Raw genomic sequence first — 17,423 nt, forward strand, 5'->3', positions numbered from 1 at the left:
CTCATACTTATAAATCTGTAGTGTTTTGTAGTGTTTAGAATCTGCGATTTAGGAGAATGAAATACCTTTTGGGCCAATCATGTTTTCTGTCTACCTCTTTTAGCTTGACCTACCTTTTGGAGTGTTGTGAAGGTAAAGTAGGGAAGAAGAGAGCCATGTATGCTGCCTCTAATTTGATGGAGGAAATGCAGGATAGAAAAATAATTGGTCAATTAATAGACAATATGTACATAATAACAATAGCAACATGCATACCTACATCATAAAGCATCATTAAATACATTTTTCTCATTCCAATTTTCATTCTACAGCAGTACATGGATATGGAGAGAAATATTATTAATATTTGGGAATTAACTGTTTTATGTATTTTCTGCATGTTATATGTTAAGTTAATCAAGCAGCAAATCTATAATAATTGTTTTCTCATCTGTATGTATCGAATTCGTCACCATGAAGATGTGAGTCAGGTAATGGAAAAAACCAAATACTAAATATAGAATTTCTCATTAATTCAGAGGAAGTCCAATTTAAAAAGCTTAAAAACCCAGATGTTAGTACCTCCAGGTATCTATTGACCTGGCTTCAGTTTGTAAAAAGCCATATGGAAGAAAACGAGTTGCAACTATTACACGGTGAAATAACAGTATGCCTCAGAAAAACAGTTTTCTCAAAGAAATTGGCGTAATACACATTGACATAAAAAGGGTCCTGAGAGTCAATCATGGGAGAAAAGTAGGATATAGACCACAATTGGGTTGCAGCCGTGGTCCTTGGACCTTGGTGTACAGGAGCTCAGTGATGAGGCCAAGTCGATAGGAGTGTATCTGTTGGGTCAAACCGCTCCAGCCCTGGAGAGTCATTTGGGAGACTTTGTTGGGTTAAAGCTGTTATTTCTGTTGGGGCAAGGCTATATGTTTGTTTATGTGAGTTGAATGGAGGCTTTTTTGCTTGCATGTTTATTAGGGCTCTATTGTTCTGGTGTGTAGCCCCAGTCCTCTACCTGATCCCCTGGTCTCAGGAGGTCAGGGAATCAAAGATTTGGTTGGAGGAGTTGTTAGCCACCACTACCTCTCTGTATAGTTGCACTCTAGTCCCTGGAGCATTCGTTGTTGAAAAGGTGCTGAACAAATGCAGAGCTTTGAGATGCTCAAGGATTATTTTAATTCATTTCTTGAATGATCATTTGGATATTCCACCAGAAAACTTATGTGCAACATGTGAGGAACAGGGAGAGCATTTCCATCAAGATGTTAAGGAGATAGAAGAGATACCAAGGCTGGTGCAACACATTGAGGCTTATTGCTGGATGCTTCGTTGTGAAAATTGGGAAGTAGGGCATAAAAGAAAAAGCAACAGATGCAATTTCACTGGCAAAAGAAAAATGGGATTACTAAGCCCTTTGAATAAGTTACAGATGTACATAACCAAGTTTTATAGCTTCTGTAAATAAATACTGTATATTCAAAACTGGTCACAAAATGGGTTTCATGTGGTAATTTTTAATGACTAATTCCATTCAGTCACATATTACAACATAAAAATGTCAAAGCAAGTTACGCAAAAAAACAAGTTGTGATAGTGCAAATCTGAGATCATTTTTAGATTTGGAAGGCTAAATCCTATAAAACCAGCATACATTTTAAAAAGGTTTTATGACCTTCATTTTTGTAGGCCTTAATTGGAGAACACCCCAACGTCCCAATGGCTTTGGTTCCAACTGAAGGGAGGTCTTAAGTGGAGTGCTTTAAATTCTATCCTGGGCTCTTACTCATCAACATTTTTATCACTGACTTAGATGGCAAGGATAGAGGGGATCTTTATGAAGTTTGTAGAAGACACAAAACTGAGAGGGGAAGCTAACTCATTGTACAATAGGAACAGAATAGGAAAGGATCCTATTACATAAATTGAGCCAAGTTAAAGAAAAAGAAATTCAATGGAGACAAATGTACATTTCTACATTGAGGCCACAAAAACCAAATGCCACAGGCATAGGATGATGGATACTTCCCTGAGCAGTATTACACATTAAAAAGATCTTGTGTTGTTTGTTTATCATAAATTGAACATAAGCCAGCAGTGTGATGTTGCAGCAAAGAATGTGAATGCTGTTTTAGCCTACGTTAATAGAAGCATAGTTTCTAAGTCAAGGAAAGCAATTGTTCCAACATATTATGCATTGATAAGGCTTCATCTCAAGTACTTAATTGACTTCTGGGTGACTTGGTTTAAGAAGGATGTAAACAAGTTTTAGGAGGTTCAGAAAAGAGTAACAAGGATGATAAATGGTATGGTAAAAAAATATGAGGAATAGCTGAAGGAGCTAGGCTTGTACAGCTTGGTGAAGAGAAGACAGGAGCCACATAATCGCATTCTTTAAATACCTCTAGGGCTGCTATAAAGGCAAGGGGGGCAGGTTTTTTCTCAGAGGATTCTTTGCCTATGATAACAAGAAAACATTCATGAGGTTGCCATAAATTGACAGGCAATTTGAAGCAATACACGTGCATACAGTAGAGGGGTGTTTTTAAGTTTTACTGTTCATTGCATGCTTTTGTGCCCAACTACAGGCTATATTAATTCTACTTTGAAATAGGTTTATTTAGCAAACTCATTTTAATTTTGGGAAAAGGTAGCTATGGGGCTAAGGATTTTCTATTTGTGTGTGAATGGATGTTCTGGTTTACAACATCAGTTGGCTATAGATATGGTTGGTGTGTGTTGATTTCACTGTCTCAGCAAATAATTCCTGGAAGTTTCCTCACAGTTACAGCCATTCTTCTGTTTGTTGTTGTTGTTATGTGCCTTCAAATCATTTCCAACTTACGACGATCCTACGGTGAATCTGTCATGGAGTTTTCTTGGCAAGATTTCTTACGAGGAGTTTGCTTTTGTCTTCTTCTGAGGCTGAGAGAGTGCTATTTGCCCACGGTCACCCAATGCGTTTTTGTGTGGGAGTTTGAACCCTGATCTTATAGAGTCATCATTTGACACTCAAAGCGTTATAACATGCTTAATACATAGATGGAAAAGCAATAGTTAAGATACAGACCAAGGATTGCTGGTGTATCTGTCTGTGTTGCTGACTGGACAGATACTGTCTGACAATCTGTTTTTTCAATGTGCTGTTGGGATTTTCCTGGGCCTACGATGTTCAACTTACAAAAATAATTGGGGTGAAGGAATGCTCATTATGCACTTGTGTCTGAAATCCTTTGCGTTCTAGGGAATCCCCCTCCAGCCCACTCAACCTTGACAGGAGCAACGTTAAGTGCCAAGAAAGACAGCTTTGTTGGTGCTGACAATGGCAGCTTTGTGGAGTAATTCAGAGCTGGGGAAAACAGCGTTGTCTTTTCTTCTGTTTTCCTTTTATCCTTCCAGAGCATCATCATTCTACCCCCATCTACCCTTCCTTTGTCCCATACGGGTTGTTTTTCTCTCTAGGATTCATGTTATTCCATCCTTCTCTGTATATCAGCCACCCGTCAGCATCCCTCACTGCTTTAATGCCTTCCTTCCTCTTTTAAAAACCTGGATCCCTTCACACTACACAATTATAGTGTTATTATTCCGCTTTTACTGCTGTGGAATCCTGGGATTTGCAGTTCAGGAAGAGTACTAGTTCCTCACCAAACTAAATATCTCAGGATTACATTGTCTTCCCATATCTGTCAAAGCAATAATTTTCTAGTGTGAAAGGGCCTGGGGACTTTTGCATACCCTTTCCCCCGTGTTTGACCTACACATTCATTCTTGCACTATGAACCAACTACACTCCCAACCCTTTAGCAAATCATCTAAGCATCCAGCCTCTGCAATCCTTTGATGCTGAAGTCGTCTCTTATGCCAGTTCTATAACACCAGAGATTCTCTGCACAAATTCTCAGTATGTACCTAACATGCAAAGGCTACCAGGGTAGAGTGGGGAAGTCACCTCAGGATGCAGATATGGGGTGGCGTGAGAGGGCAGCTCATTATTAGCTATTTAACACATCCCTATTTACCTCAAGGGTTGGGGAGCAGCATTTAAGACATTTTCTTCCTATTGTGCTGGAAAAACTTGGTTGGTTTTAGGTGCTATATACCTTGACTTGGATAGGAAGAGAGTGCCACTTACTGCTCTACCTCAGGCAAAACATCTTGAATTCCCCTCTCCAATTCAAGTCAGATAGAGCTGGCCAGAGGATTGGCGGGACCTAAGTCAGATGCGATATTGGGGGTGCTGCCACTGCTACCTTTTAAAAAGGAACTGGTCCAATTTGGAGCTTCAGTTCACCAGGCGTGGTCTTTTAACTTCTCCTAGAGCAACGGTTCTCAACCTGTGGGTCCCCAGGTGTTTTGGCCTACAAATCCCAGAAATCCCAGGCAGTTTACCAGCTGTTAGAATTTCTGAGTGTTGAAGGCCAAAACATCTTAGGACCCACAGGTTGAGAACCACTGTCCTAGAGTTACACGTAAAGGAAAGTTCCCCTTAACTACTTAATACACTGATCTTCCAACAGTTAAGTATTTGTCATTGTTGATACAATCGAGAGGTGGATATGTGTTTAATAAAATGTAATGTCAAACCCTACCATCTGGCGGTTATACTTTACTACATTATATTTTACTAAATACATAACCATTAATGTTTCCATTGTGCCACTGAAAATTACAGTAAAATACTGCCTCGTTCTCTCCTCATCTCTGAGGTGTACCGAGGATCACCCACTCCTTCTCTAAACTGTCCCTCATAGCTCACACCAATCCAGTACAAGTATACACCTATGCTGATGTTTGGAGCAACCAGCCTGATAATCCCTTAGTAGCCTAGATCACTGCTTTTAGAACTGTGGGCCCCGACTCCAAATTGCTCAATGTTGGGGTCCCAAAGCATCTGACAACAACAGAAGTTTTCTGAATATCACCTGATGATGATGATGATGATGATGCTTTATTTGTATCCTGCCTCCTCTCTCAAAAGGAACTCGGGGCTACTTACAACAAAAATACAATATACATAGTAATAATCAGCAACCAAAGCATGTATGTATTCACATAAAATACATATATGTGCATTTTTAGAACCATGATTCAAAACCTCATATAAGAAAGATTTTCCATTTAAAAAGATATAACTGTGGTAGAAAACGTTAGGCCTTGATATGATAAACAGCTGCCATTCTAATCTTCTTTATGGAAGAAGCATGGACAAAGAGCATTATTGAAACATTCATCTTGATTTAGAAGTACAATTAAGGGCAGGCATAGAAGAAGCGTGCAAAAAATCAGAGCTGTAAGCAACGTGAAAGAACATTACCAATCCAATCCAAGTAACCAGCCAATTGTGCATTTTAATAATTCAGTAATTTTGCACTTAATTGGCTGGAAAGTAAATAATATTTGCATAACTGTAGTGTGCCATTATTTATCTACTGCAGAAACAGGGGTTTAATTAAGACAAAAGTCCATGGACATTTAAGCAATTAATGAAATATATTGCCTTGCTGAAACCAGTCAGGTACTGAAAGTTAGCATCCCTTAAGGCACAAGTAGATTTATGCTGTAATATAAAATAGCAGCTATTAAAGACTATATTTTAGTTTCAGGGGGTAGAGAAGCCTTTTTTTGCCAAGGAAGCAAAGATTTCTGAGCCAAAATAATTTATTCAGATTAATGGGTTTCATTTGCATAAACAATCTCTATATGCATCTAGTCTAAGAATTTCTGGAAAATGCTGAGTTTGTTAGTGTATTAGATAACATGTATGGTAGGACTGAAATATCAGCCCTAAAGTATCCTTTGAGGTGGAGCACGAAGTTTGGATGAGCTCTGAAACAGAGCAGGAAGGCAAAAAGAAAATAAACAATACCTTTGGCCAAATACAATACCAAGTACTGTACTAACAGCACTGACCCAGATAGAGTTTATTTAAAAAAATCCGTATTTTAAAGGATTTTAGAGCTACAAAAAAGAAGACAATGTGAACATGAACAATAGCTAACATATACATAGTTCCCTTCAAGAAGGAAAAAAGAGGATTTAAACAATTACAGTCCAGTCATCCTGACATCAATACCAGGAAAGATTCTGGAGCAGATCATTAAGGAGGCAGTCTGCAGTCACTTAGAAAGGAATGCTGTGATTACTAAAAGTCAGCATGGATTTCTCAAAAACAAATCATGCCAGACTAATCTTATCTCTTTTTTCAATAGTTACAAGCTTGGTAGATGCAGGGAATGCTGTGAATGTAGCATATTTTGATTTCAGTAAGGCCTTCAACAAAGTCCCCATGACCTTCTTGCAAACAAACTGGTCAAATGTGGGCTCGGCAATGCTACTGTTAGGTGGATCTGTAATTGGTTAAGCGACCAAACTCAAAGGGTGCTCACAAATGGTGCATAAGGGCTGATCATTAGTTTAAATTTAATAGAGGGACTGTTGGAAAATCAGCATGAATGGAAGATAATGGTACTGTATATTAAAAATTCTGCCCCCAGAACAGAGGAACTCCGGTGTTTTATCATTTGCAGAGCTAACTACCACAATCAGGAAGGCTGCTGACCAGATGTCCGATTCAGTTGTAACTTTGGCTTGCAATGTTTCCTGTAACATTTAAAGCCACCCAGACTTTAGCTGACGGCCATAAATGTGTTTCCAGATCTTCCACCTTAATTGTTGTTTGAACAGCTGAAGTATGTAATGGATTCTGCATAAGGAAATGATTGTGATGATGGAAGATAATTATGTTAGTACTTTAAAAGTGTGGTCGACTGATTAAAAAGGTCTCTAGCAAATTCTTGCAGTCAACTCTTAGTAACACATGTCTTCCTTCAAACAAAATGAAACAACTTTGTATTTGTTTGATGCCAGAATTCCAAAAAACGGTAACTGTCACACTCAAGTATATACATATCTATAATTTTTAGGAGACCAAAGGACCAGAAGCCTCCTACGCCCCTGATCTCATCTCCACAATGGATGCATTTGGCAGTTGTAGCATGTGGTGACCGGCTGGAAGAAACTCTCATCATGTTGAAGTCAGCAGTTCTGTTCAGCAACAGGAAGATCAAATTTCACATCTTTGCTGAGAACTCCCTGAAGCCTGAATTTGAAAGGAAAGTGAGTCTCCTTCAGTAATTTCTTTTCTCTTTTTTTTTTTTGGTTTTTTTTTGGGGGGGGGGGGGTCTGTTAAGAACAGGATGCCCAACTGAGCATAGATCTTTGATTGTAAGTTTTTAGATTCACTTGAAAATGCTTGAAGTGCCATATGTTAATGAGTGGATAAACACTTTCTAGTAGCAGGTCCTGAGCTTTAGCTCAGCTTTAGTAAGGGATTTGCCTTGATTTGTTTGTCTTTGAAACAATAGCCTAGCCACAAGTTCTAATCTCTCATTTTCTTCTTGTGCTTTACAGTTGCAAGAATGGCCTCCCTCATTCACAAAGAAGTATGAATATCATGTCTATCCAATCTCTTTTTCTGTTGGAAACGCTCAGGAATGGAAAAAATTATTCAAGCCATGTGCTGCCCAGCGTCTCTTTCTTCCGGTAAGGTGATCGGACCCCCCTAAACATAACGAGTCTGATCAGATTGAAATGGGTTTAGAAAATTAGTCATGCTAAATGCCTAAGTACGGTAATGCTAGAGATGACCATTGCTGATGTATTTTTTTCTGGAGTTTTCTGACTCTATACGACTTGGCTCATTTCTGTTTCTTGGCTTTCTGTAAAGTTTGGCTTCGGTGAGTTCCAAGACCCTGTGCTATTATATTAGACACATGTGTTTTGGGAGGCTTCCTCTTTGAAAATTGGTTTCTTTCCCTCTTTAATTTTGGTGAGACAGTTTGCTAGCCTTGTATGTGTTTCAATACCAAAAGAAAGGGGGAGGGGATAAGAAGGGGTGGCAGTCTTTTAGATAGTAGGTTGTACAGCAGCTCTTGCTTCCTGGAAAGGAGGTAAACAGATGTTCTTCTGCTTCCAACATCCTTTGCTATGAACTAGTCAGTCCAGAGATATTCAGGATTGGAGGCCAGCAACATTTGGAGGGCTGCATGATTCTCACCTTCCCTTAGTTAAATGTTATGATATAATATTCTTTAACTACTTTTAATGATTTAGCACATACAGTATAACAGTTTCTGGTACTGTGTAGTTTTAATTTGGAATTCTTTGGAGAGCTCTTTCAAAAAAATTTTTATTACATAGCATGGCTGCAGTGTCGCAGTGGGATAAACCCTTGTGTTGGCTGAACTGCTGACTTCAAGGTTGATAGTTCGAATTCGCGAGATGGGGTGAGCTCCCGTCTGTCAGCCATATCTCGTGTGGGGACCTGAGAGAAGCCCCCTGCAGAATGGTAACACAACCGGGTGTTCCCTGGGCAACGTCTTTGAAGATAGCCAATTCTCTCACACCAGAAGCGACCTGCCTCAATTCGCTTCTGACACAATATAAAAAAATTAAGACATTTCTTTATCCTTATTTTTAGTTAGAAGGTTTCCCAGTGAGTGTTACGTACAATCAGTAAAACAAGGCAGCTCCTTCCTGCAGGTTTACAGTCTCAAACATGACACTGAAAGGAAATATGATGGGAAGAGAATGTATTTGTTTTTCATTTAATTAAAATACATGTATATCACACCCTGAATCGGTGAATTTTAGGGTATTGTATAGTACAATCAGGATAATTTTAAAAGGCTAAAAACATAGTAAACCATTTAACACTTAAAATGAGGCAATTCAAAACCAATTACAACAATTTAAAACAATTTAATGCGTAACACATGTGCAAATTGGAAAAAAATCAATTAGGAATTAAAGCAAAACCAGACTCATTCTTTAAGTTAAATGGTTGGTCTTATACTGGCCAACAGGAAGGAAAGAGTTCCAGGAAAGGAGCCCAATGGAGGTGTATTTTCAACAAACGTGAAGGAGTGGGCCTGTATCCCATGAACATCTGTTCCATCTTAAATAAATTAGCCCAGAGAAACAACACATAGATGAGAGGGAATCTTCTCATTTATGTCATTTACCAGAGCCTTGAGTTACATGAGATGTCCAAGTATTATTTCCAGCTTTATGAATTGAAGATGGGATTATCTCTCCTATTTTAGGCTGTGTAACAAGGCGAGTTAAGCCTGTTGAACATCACACCTCTGATAAAAGAGCCCACCTTTTGATCAAGCCTTGGAAACCCATATTACAGGAGTAATATGGACTGTGGCGCAGGCTGGATAGCAAGCCAGCTGCAACAAATCACTCTGACCAAGAGGTCATGAGTTCAAGGCCAGGCCGTGCCTGCGTCTTGTCTCTGTCTCTGTTCTATGTTATGGCATTGAATGTTTGCCTTTATGTGTGCAATGTGATCCTCCCCTTCTGGGTGAGAAGGGCGGAATATAAATACTGTAAATAAATAAATATGTGTTCCAACAGAACTACAGGTTTCTTAACTTGAATTCCCCTTGGTCAAATTTGGTTTGCTGGATATAGAACTTGACTAATAAACAATACTGAAAACTTTATCCTTAAATACTAAGGCCTAAAGTGAAGTGCAATGCTTATCCAACAATACTCATCTAGATTCAGAGTTTGGTTCATGCTATATGATGCTAGAGAAAGCTGGTAGTTTATGCCTTCATGTTTCCTGTCGATTTATGGAGATACCATAAAATTCATAGGGTTTGCTGGGGCTATCAATTCTGAAGTGATTTGCCATTGACATTGAATGTGTCACAGTAAATAACATTACTTATTTTATTGGTGGTACCCTAGATTCCACTGCAGTCTGTGTGTGCATGCACACATTTGAAAGATTGAAAATAATAATAATAATAATAATTACAAAATCATAAACAACTTTGAACTGCAGTGTAAAATCAAAAAATATGTAGCAAAAGTGTCACAATATTTCTAAGTGTAACACATATTTTCTTAATTGGAGCTTTTCTGATGTAAAACACATCTGCATGGAATAGCAACCTATGCCACCACTAGTGCCACATGGCTAATCCTAAAAGCTGCAGGTAATAAACAGAAATGTCCCTGGAAAATAGACTGGTTTTTATTTATACCATACAAATATTTATACAATGTATTTATACAATGCAGAGTATCTGTCTATAAGAAGTGTGGCCTTGTTTATGTTTAACCAGTCTGTTTTTTCATCATTTTGGACAGATTATGACGACATAGTTTCCCATGCTGGGAGATATTCTATTAAATTTGAGATTCAGATGTTGAGACCTTGAGGCTAGTCAAATGACCAATCAATTTAGACTAGCAGTCAGGAATATGAGAGCCTTTTTAATTTGGTAAATGTCATCATATATGTTAATACATGCTAGTTTTGTAGCCAGTTTCAAAGCGTACATGGTTTTCTGGTTATATTTGTATCCCTTCCTTCTTACAAGGCCCCTAGGTGGAATTTGGTCCCCATTCACAGTTACAGGGATGCAGAAAAAAAGTAAGAAATATGCTCAAAAGCCACTTAGTGACATTAATGGTGTTTTAACCTGGGTTTCTCACCCAAAACTCCAACTTACTGTCATAGTTGTGTAATATGAAAATTATCTGGGAAAGAAGACAGACATGCATGATAATAATAATAAAGTGAAAAAAGGAAATAGGTGCTCTGCTACTTTTGAAAAAATATTGAGATTTACTATAGTGTCTTTTAAGAAATAACTGAAATTGTGAATGGATACGTATGAAGCTGATGGCCACAAGAGGGCATATGCCAAATAAGAATAGCAAGATTCCCCTTTTGCTATACAGACATTGAAATAACTAGTAAATTAATAGACTCAGAGTTGCAACAGAACACAGGTATCATCCAGTTCAACCCCTTAATTGCCAATAGAGGATATTGCAGTTTTGTCCCAAGATTTTAAAAGTTGACCAGACAGAGAGAGACCTACTTAGAGTACTTCCTGTACAGGCAGAAGGTCTTCGGTTTTGGGAGAAGAGCTGGAAAGGACTTGTGACAGAGATCTTGGAGGCCCAATTACAACTGGAGAAAAGAGCGCAAAAGCTAATTCTTAGTATTGTGTCTCTATGTCTTGATATTGTTGTGTGTCTTCAAGATTTTTTCCAACATATGGTGATTGTAAGAAGAACATATCACAGGAGTTTCTTGACAAGATTTGATCAAAGGAGAGTTGCTTTGCTCTGAAGATAAGAGAGTATCATTTAACCAAGGTCACCCAGTGGATTTCTGTTACCAAGTTGGAACTCAAAACTGGTCTACAGAGGCATAGCCAATGCTCAAACCACTATTCTATGCTGGATCCTTTTCTCCTCTTCTTTAATCATTCACATATATCTGAATGGACTGTATTAGGATTTTTAATTAAAAGTACCTAGGTCAAAAATTTCTGGAGAATGGAATTAGAGTGGTTTGTGTTTATGTGTGTACATTTGAGTTGTAAGTTTCAAACCTTGATTGTTGCTAATGGATGTTTAAGAGAGACTGATTACCTAAGTCAAATGTATCAGAGCCACTGGCTCTTGTACAATGCTGCCCATATCATCACTCTGAATAAGACAAACAGATGTGTTTAGACAATTTGATTGCACTAGGAAACACACAGAGAAGAAGACATCTGCACATTCCTGGGATCACTCGCTCATTACATAAATAGCAAGAGATATTTTCCTTGTTCTGAGGTATATTGTCAACAGAACCCAGCAAGTGTGCATTGCTGCTTCTTGGCTCTGATAGACAAAATCTGTGCTTAACATGCCTTCCAAGATGCAAACTCAAGGTGAGATACTCGGAAGAGACTAAGAATGGCAGGGAGGCTGAAATTATTAATGTTCTTCTTCAGAACCTCAGTTAACATTATGGATTCTAGCTAACCAGCAAGAATCTTATTTAATTATAATTCATTCATGTGACTGGAGTACCAGTAGTTGAGGAAAGTCCACAGTTATAGGAAGGCCCTCTCAGTATTTGAAAGTGACTGTTACTTTGTCTCTTTTCACATGATGACCTTATGTGAACAAATGATGACATAATCACTGTTTAGTAAAACTATAGGGTGAGGCACTTGCTTGATGATATGAGTTGAGCCCATATTACATCGTTATTGATCTTGTTTTTCAGCAGTTAAAAATATTTTTATTGTTTGTAGTAATATTTTTACTTCTAAAACTAATTTAAAGTTGCTTTTTTAAAAATTAATTTCCAATTGTTGCCTTTCTTTTGAGGGCACAAATTCAACAGTATGATATGATTATTTTAAAGAAAAATAATGAACATTTCCACTGGCATACCGCTTTTTAGTTCTTTTTTCTCATGACCTCCCCTTTTTGGGGTGCCACAGTGTTAGATTCCTCTTTCTTATTGAGTATGAGATGTATATTTTGTACATCTTCTGATATAGAATATACTGAGCTCTATAGGTTAGATGAAAAAATATGCCAGGCTATTGTCTTGCTCTAATCTCTCAACTTTGGTTTTCCTGTCTCTTTGTGAGTGTGTTTCTATGAATACATTCTGTGTTTCCCACCCCACATCCACACTTTTCTATTCCATCTCCAAAGATGATTTTAAAAGATGTGGACTCCCTTCTGTATGTGGACACAGATGTCCTCTTCTTGAGACCCATTGATGACATCTGGAGATTTCTGACAGCATTCAATTCCACACAGCTGGCTGCAATGGCGCCAGAACATGAGATACCAAAGATTGGCTGGTACAGTCGCTTTGCTCGCCACCCATATTATGGAACAACTGGAGTCAATTCCGGTGTCATGCTGATGAATTTAACCCGTATAAGAAATGCCCAGTTTAAGGTAAGATGTGATTTTTTTTGAAGGAATTCAAACTTCAGGATCATGCTTTGCGTCTTTCTTTCTGCATACCCATATAAAAACGTCAGGGGAGAATACTTCTGGAAAATGGCCATACAGCCCAGAAAATTCACAGCAACGCATATAGAACTTTGTCAATCCAAATTCTTTCCTTCATTTTTATATAGCTGACCATTTATGACAGCCCGCTCCAGTTTGGCCCCAAAGCTCCAACCTTTGGGCTTCTGTAACGCTTCATGTAATGGTGCTTCATGCAGTCATGCCGGCCACATGACCTTGGAGGTGTCTACGGACAACGCCGGCTCTTCGGCTTAGAAATGGAGATGAGCACCAACCCCCAGAGTCGGTCACGACTGGACTTAACGTCAGGGGAAACCTTTACCTTTACCTAACGCTTCATTGCTTACCTTCAATATCTGTTCTTTAGTTTGGGGCTTGAGCTTTTAGATGATTCCTTTTGTGGTCAAATGTGTTGTTTGTGTTGGTCAGTGGTTAAGCGTAATAAAGCATGACTGGTTGTCCCTTATCAGTTATTAAAATAATACCTTCAGAATGATATATAAAATAAAATAGTTTGTTTTTGTTAACATGATTTATGTATATAGCTCTATCAAGAGTACAAGCAAACATTTATTATATAACAATTAGGTTAAATTCTCAAAACCTTTTCCTCATTAATAAGTCCCCAAACCTTTTTAGATCTTATCCATTCCCATCTTCCTAATATCTCTTTCACCAGCCTAACTCATTCCCAAAAACGTCTTTAGCTTGTGGCCTTTGCCCCTCATAGGCCTCCCTTCACAACTTGCTGTGAGCTGTGTTATTGTCTGGTTTTACCCATGCTTACCTAGCCTCTCACTTCACACCATGGGACATTCAGAAAATGATGTTTTAAGAATTGTGTATTTTTTTTACTGGAATGAATAAAATTTCTAATAGAGCTCAGAACATCATAGATAACTTGACTATAAATGACCATGCATTGGGATGAAAGATTTCAAGTGCTGCTACAGGTGAGAATAAGGTTTGTGTAGCTTTGTGATCATGAGGGGTTTTTGCAGACCCAAGAAAGAAGAGGAGCTAGTCTCCACACAGTATTTCTGCTAATTCTTAAGGCCCACCCCAAAAACGACCGATGCTTCAAATGTGATCATGATACTAAGATAAATATGGCAGTGTTCCTTATTGCTACATTTTTAAAGTACATTTTTAAATTTCATTTCAGAACAGTATGATACCGACAGGCCTGACATGGGAGGAAATGTTATACCCTTTATACCAAAAGTACAAGAACTACATTACTTGGGGAGACCAGGACTTGCTCAATATTATTTTTTACTTTAACCCAGGTACATGCTGCATTAACTACATTTGTATATATTATAGACTGTGTGTGTGTGTGTGTGTGTGTGTGTGTGTAATGTGATTTGAATATGTGAAAGAGTAGTCTGTAGATTTTTCTTTCTTTTCTTTTGAATCTACTGTTTGAATTGCTAGCACTGAAGACGAGAACAGATGCAATGTTTGGCCCTTCAAATTGTTCTCCATGGCCATAGTTGTTTGGGGAGCACTTAGTTGCTATGCTACTGGAAGCCACAGACAAAAAATTATTTTGCTAGTGCAGAAACGTAGGAGATAGCTTCTCTTTCTGTGTAGATAGAGCCAAGAACCAGACAGTCTTACCCACCAAATCAGTTTATACATAGTTTGTTTATCCAAGCCATGCTTTTAGGGGAATGACATTTTTTAATATTTAAGTTTCTGTGCTGTGAAAGCTTTACCATCGTGAATGTAGCTGTGCCAGAATAAAGCAGGGGTGAAAATATATTGGCCTTTAGGTGTGTTCATGTAGCATTAGATCATGGCAGTGGTTCTCAACCTGTGGGTCCCCAGATGTTTTAGCCTTCAACTCCCAGAAATCCTAACAGCTGGTAAACTGGCTGGAATTTCTGGGAGTTGTAGGCCAAAACACCTGGGGACCCACAGTTTGAGAACCACTGGATTATGGTTTAGTATTGCATCTAAACTATATGTGCACATTATTTTAGGTCTCCTATTTTTCCTTTCTCTAAAATATTAGCTAAATTGCATAAGCAGAAAAATTACAATAATTAAATGTATGTCTGTCTCAGCTGTAGGTTTTGCATGACAAAATTCAGATATATTTGTAGATTTGTTGCTATATGTTAAGACTCCCTCCCCCTCCGTTTTCCATTTGTTCTCCAAATGGGTTTTCCAGAATGTCTCTACCTGTTTCCTTGCCAATGGAACTATCGGCCAGACCACTGTATGTATGGCAGTAACTGTAAAGGAGCAGAGGAAGAAGGAATTTCCATTCTCCATGGGAACAGGGGTGTCTACCATGATGATAAACAGCCTACTTTCAAAGCACTCTTTGAAGTCATACGTGATGTAAGTTTTTGTTTATTTCTTTTTAAGCTGTTGTGCTCTACTGCTATAGTAATACAGTGGCAAGGAAGGCCTTAGAATACACTGAAAAAATGTCACTCTACCTCTAAAGCTGTAGAGCAGGTAGGTAGCCCACTGGAGAGTGTTGAAGGAAAATCACTCTAGTGCAATTAAAGACAGTGGTTTTTAAAAAAGAAAAATAATAAGGTGGGGAAACTTGTGTCCTAAATACCTAAAGCAGGCATGGGCAAACTTCGGCCCTCCAGGTGTTTTGAACTTCAGCTTCTGGTTTTGTTTAGTACTTGAATGGGATACTGCCAATGCATACCTGTTGCTGTAGGCTATATATCCGAAGAAGGATCAGGCAAACCCATCCCTGAGTATTCCTTGCTTAAACATATCCTATGAAATTCTTGGGATCACCATAAGTTGGTAGGCAATTTGAAAGCACATACACAGGCTGTGCAAAAGTAACAACAGCCTTTCAGTAAATAGTCAGATAAAGATAAGAGTTAGGTAAGAGTATGGGGGTGGTCCTAGTAAGCCATCTCAAACTAATCCCCTGTGTGGCCAAGTTATAGCATGAACGATAGCTACATTCACAGGGCACCAGCAGACAGCCTATCCCAGCTGCTCGAGACTGTGTCGGAGTGGTCCTTGAGGTTCCCCAGACTTGTTGTCCTGGGGGATTTCAATGTCCACGCTGATACGGACTCTTGCTCAGCAGTGGCTATGGACCTAGTGTCTACCATGGAGACACTAGGACTCTTGCTCTGCAGTACTGGGCCCACGCATCAAGCAGGACACACGCTAGACTTGATCTTCAGCGCAGGAATTCAAGTGACCCAAGCCTCTATTTTAGAGGTTCCATGGTCGGATCACTGTGCCCTGAGAGTCAGGCTGGAGCATGCCTACCCACCTGGCAAGGGCGACGAGCCGATTTGGGCTCGCCCAAGAAGACTTATGGAACCTAGTAGGTTCCAGAATGCTCTGAAGGATCTGGAGCCTGTCAGTGACTCAATCGATGTGCAGGTGGACACGTGGAACATCAGGCTGTCCAATGCACTCGACGAGATCGCCCCTAGACGCCCTCTCCAACCCCGCCGAAATTGGTCTCCTTGGTTCACCGAGGAACTTCGATAGATGAAGCGGGAAAAGAGACGGCTAGAGGGCATGTGGCGAGAACTACATGAGAGAGCTTCGAGATCAGCTTACAGGGCATTTATGGAGTCCTATGAGCATGCTACCATCGAAGCAAAGCGAGTATACTATGCCTCTTTGATAGAGTCCGCCAGGTCATGCCCGGCAAAATTGTTCAAAATAATTAGATCTCTAACGACGGTTCCTACCAACCCAAAAAGTGATGATCAGGCCCCTTCAGCCGAGGCTTTTCAAAGCTATGTTGCTGACAAGATCTCACTACTACGCCGGGTCCTCCCCGCCACAACTGATACAATGAGAGAACTTGAGACTACGTGGCCACTTGCTGGGCCCACCCTCGACCAGTTCATCCCACTGGACGCAGAGGCTCTCGATAGGCTCATAGCTGCAGCTAGACCGACCACTTGCTCCCTCGACCCGTGTCCCTCTTGGTTGGTAAAATCCTGCTTGGAGGGATTACGTGACCCGCTGCTGAAGATAATAAACAGCTCCCTTGAGCAAGGAGTCTTTCCAGAGGGATTAAAAGAGGCAGTGGTCTCTCCTCTGCTGAAAAAACCAGATTTAGATCGTTTGGTTCCCTCCAGCTACCGTCCAGTTTTGAATCTTTCATTTCTGGGCAAGGTGATTGAGAGGGCAGTAGCGGTGCAGCTGCAGCAGTTCCTAGACGACACAGCCGGACTGGATCCTTTCCAGTCTGGCTTCCGTGCGGGGCATGGGACAGAGACTGTATTGGTTTCCATCACAGATCATCTCCGATGCCAGCTTGACCGGGGCGGGTCGGTGGTGCTTGTGTTATTGGATCTCACAGCAGCATTTGACACAGTCGATCACAATCTTCTGACCCACCGCCTTGCCGTTGCTGGAGTTAGGGGGACAGCTTTAAATTGGCTGGCCTCCTTTCTTCACAACCGTGGACAGCGAGTGGAGAGGGGAGGCTTGGTCTCTGAGAGGTCCCCTCTACATTGTGGGGTTCCTCAGGGGGCCATTCTCTCCCCTCTGTTGTTTAACATCCATATGCAACCACTTGCTCAGCTGGTCCGAGATTTCGGGCTTGAGTGTTA

The 17,423-nt window shown here is 39.8% G+C and overlaps 1 protein-coding gene across 2 annotated transcripts in view; it reads left to right on the top strand.

The window, feature by feature from the left end:
* gxylt2 (glucoside xylosyltransferase 2) overlaps positions 1-17,423 on the top strand; it is a 41,856-nt gene that overhangs the window by 16,217 nt on the left and 8,216 nt on the right. For both annotated transcript variants that reach the window (XR_010002543.1, XM_062969712.1), the window contains exons 2-6: positions 6,912-7,104; positions 7,399-7,530; positions 12,523-12,774; positions 14,018-14,141; positions 15,032-15,204. Coding sequence is in view for 1 of the 2 variants with exons in the window: in XM_062969712.1 (XP_062825782.1) it covers positions 6,912-7,104; positions 7,399-7,530; positions 12,523-12,774; positions 14,018-14,141; positions 15,032-15,204 (874 nt within the window). In the remaining variant the exon portion in view is untranslated. The remainder of the gene's footprint in view (positions 1-6,911; positions 7,105-7,398; positions 7,531-12,522; positions 12,775-14,017; positions 14,142-15,031; positions 15,205-17,423) is intronic.

This window comes from Anolis carolinensis, chromosome 2 (genome assembly GCF_035594765.1).
Source record: "Anolis carolinensis isolate JA03-04 chromosome 2, rAnoCar3.1.pri, whole genome shotgun sequence".
NCBI lineage: Eukaryota > Metazoa > Chordata > Lepidosauria > Squamata > Dactyloidae > Anolis > Anolis carolinensis.